The sequence below is a fragment of the Saprolegnia diclina genome, assembly GCF_000281045.1.
Source record: "Saprolegnia diclina VS20 unplaced genomic scaffold supercont1.13, whole genome shotgun sequence".
Taxonomy (NCBI): Eukaryota; Oomycota; class Saprolegniomycetes; order Saprolegniales; family Saprolegniaceae; genus Saprolegnia; species Saprolegnia diclina.
This window is the reverse complement of record NW_008246080.1, coordinates 578625-579142: the sequence shown is the minus strand read 5'-3', so window position 1 is coordinate 579142 and position 518 is coordinate 578625. Positions and strand designations below refer to the sequence as shown.

The window sequence follows — 518 nt, the reverse complement described above, 5'->3', positions numbered from 1 at the left end:
CGTCGCTCTCATCCAGGGGCTCAAGGAGCATTTGTTGTCGTCTCTTCCTCGGTGGCCGGCGTCGGCGTGCGCGGATACGCAGTCCGAGAGCTAACTAAGTGGCGCCATCGCGACATGCATTGGCGAGAGCTATGGATCGAGAATAAGATGCCGTGTGGAATCGCATGCTTACCGACGCGTTGCAACGATACGTTCAACTTCGACCCAGTTGTGCGTCCTTCGTTTGGCCTTCCGAAGCCGGTCGTCTTCTTCGGGAGTCCAACGGCCAGTGTTCATCACGCGTGCCACCAAAGCGGTCCACTTCTGGCGGCAAGCTGCGGCGCTATGACGAGGTAGGTGGCTGGCCACATGTCGCCACGGCATAACGCTCGGGTCCATGGTCTGCAGGAGCGCCAGCTACGCAACAACTTGATGCTTTGAGCGTGAACTCTGATAGATGTACCTCGTCTGGGAGCCATTGGGCTTGCCTCGCAGCTGCCATCGTAGCGCCCAAGCCGTTCGAAGGCCAAGGCAACCGG

General features: G+C 59.5%; 1 protein-coding gene across 1 annotated transcript; it reads right to left on the bottom strand.

The window, feature by feature from the left end:
- Positions 1–168: 168 nt before the first annotated feature.
- On the bottom strand, positions 169–481 carry SDRG_05163 (hypothetical protein; the record flags this gene model as incomplete). The annotated part of the gene is made up of 2 exons (XM_008610863.1): positions 169–396; positions 443–481. 2 exons carry the CDS (start codon positions 479–481, stop codon positions 169–171), a joined length of 267 nt encoding a protein of 88 aa, XP_008609085.1.
- Positions 482–518: the final 37 nt, after the last annotated feature.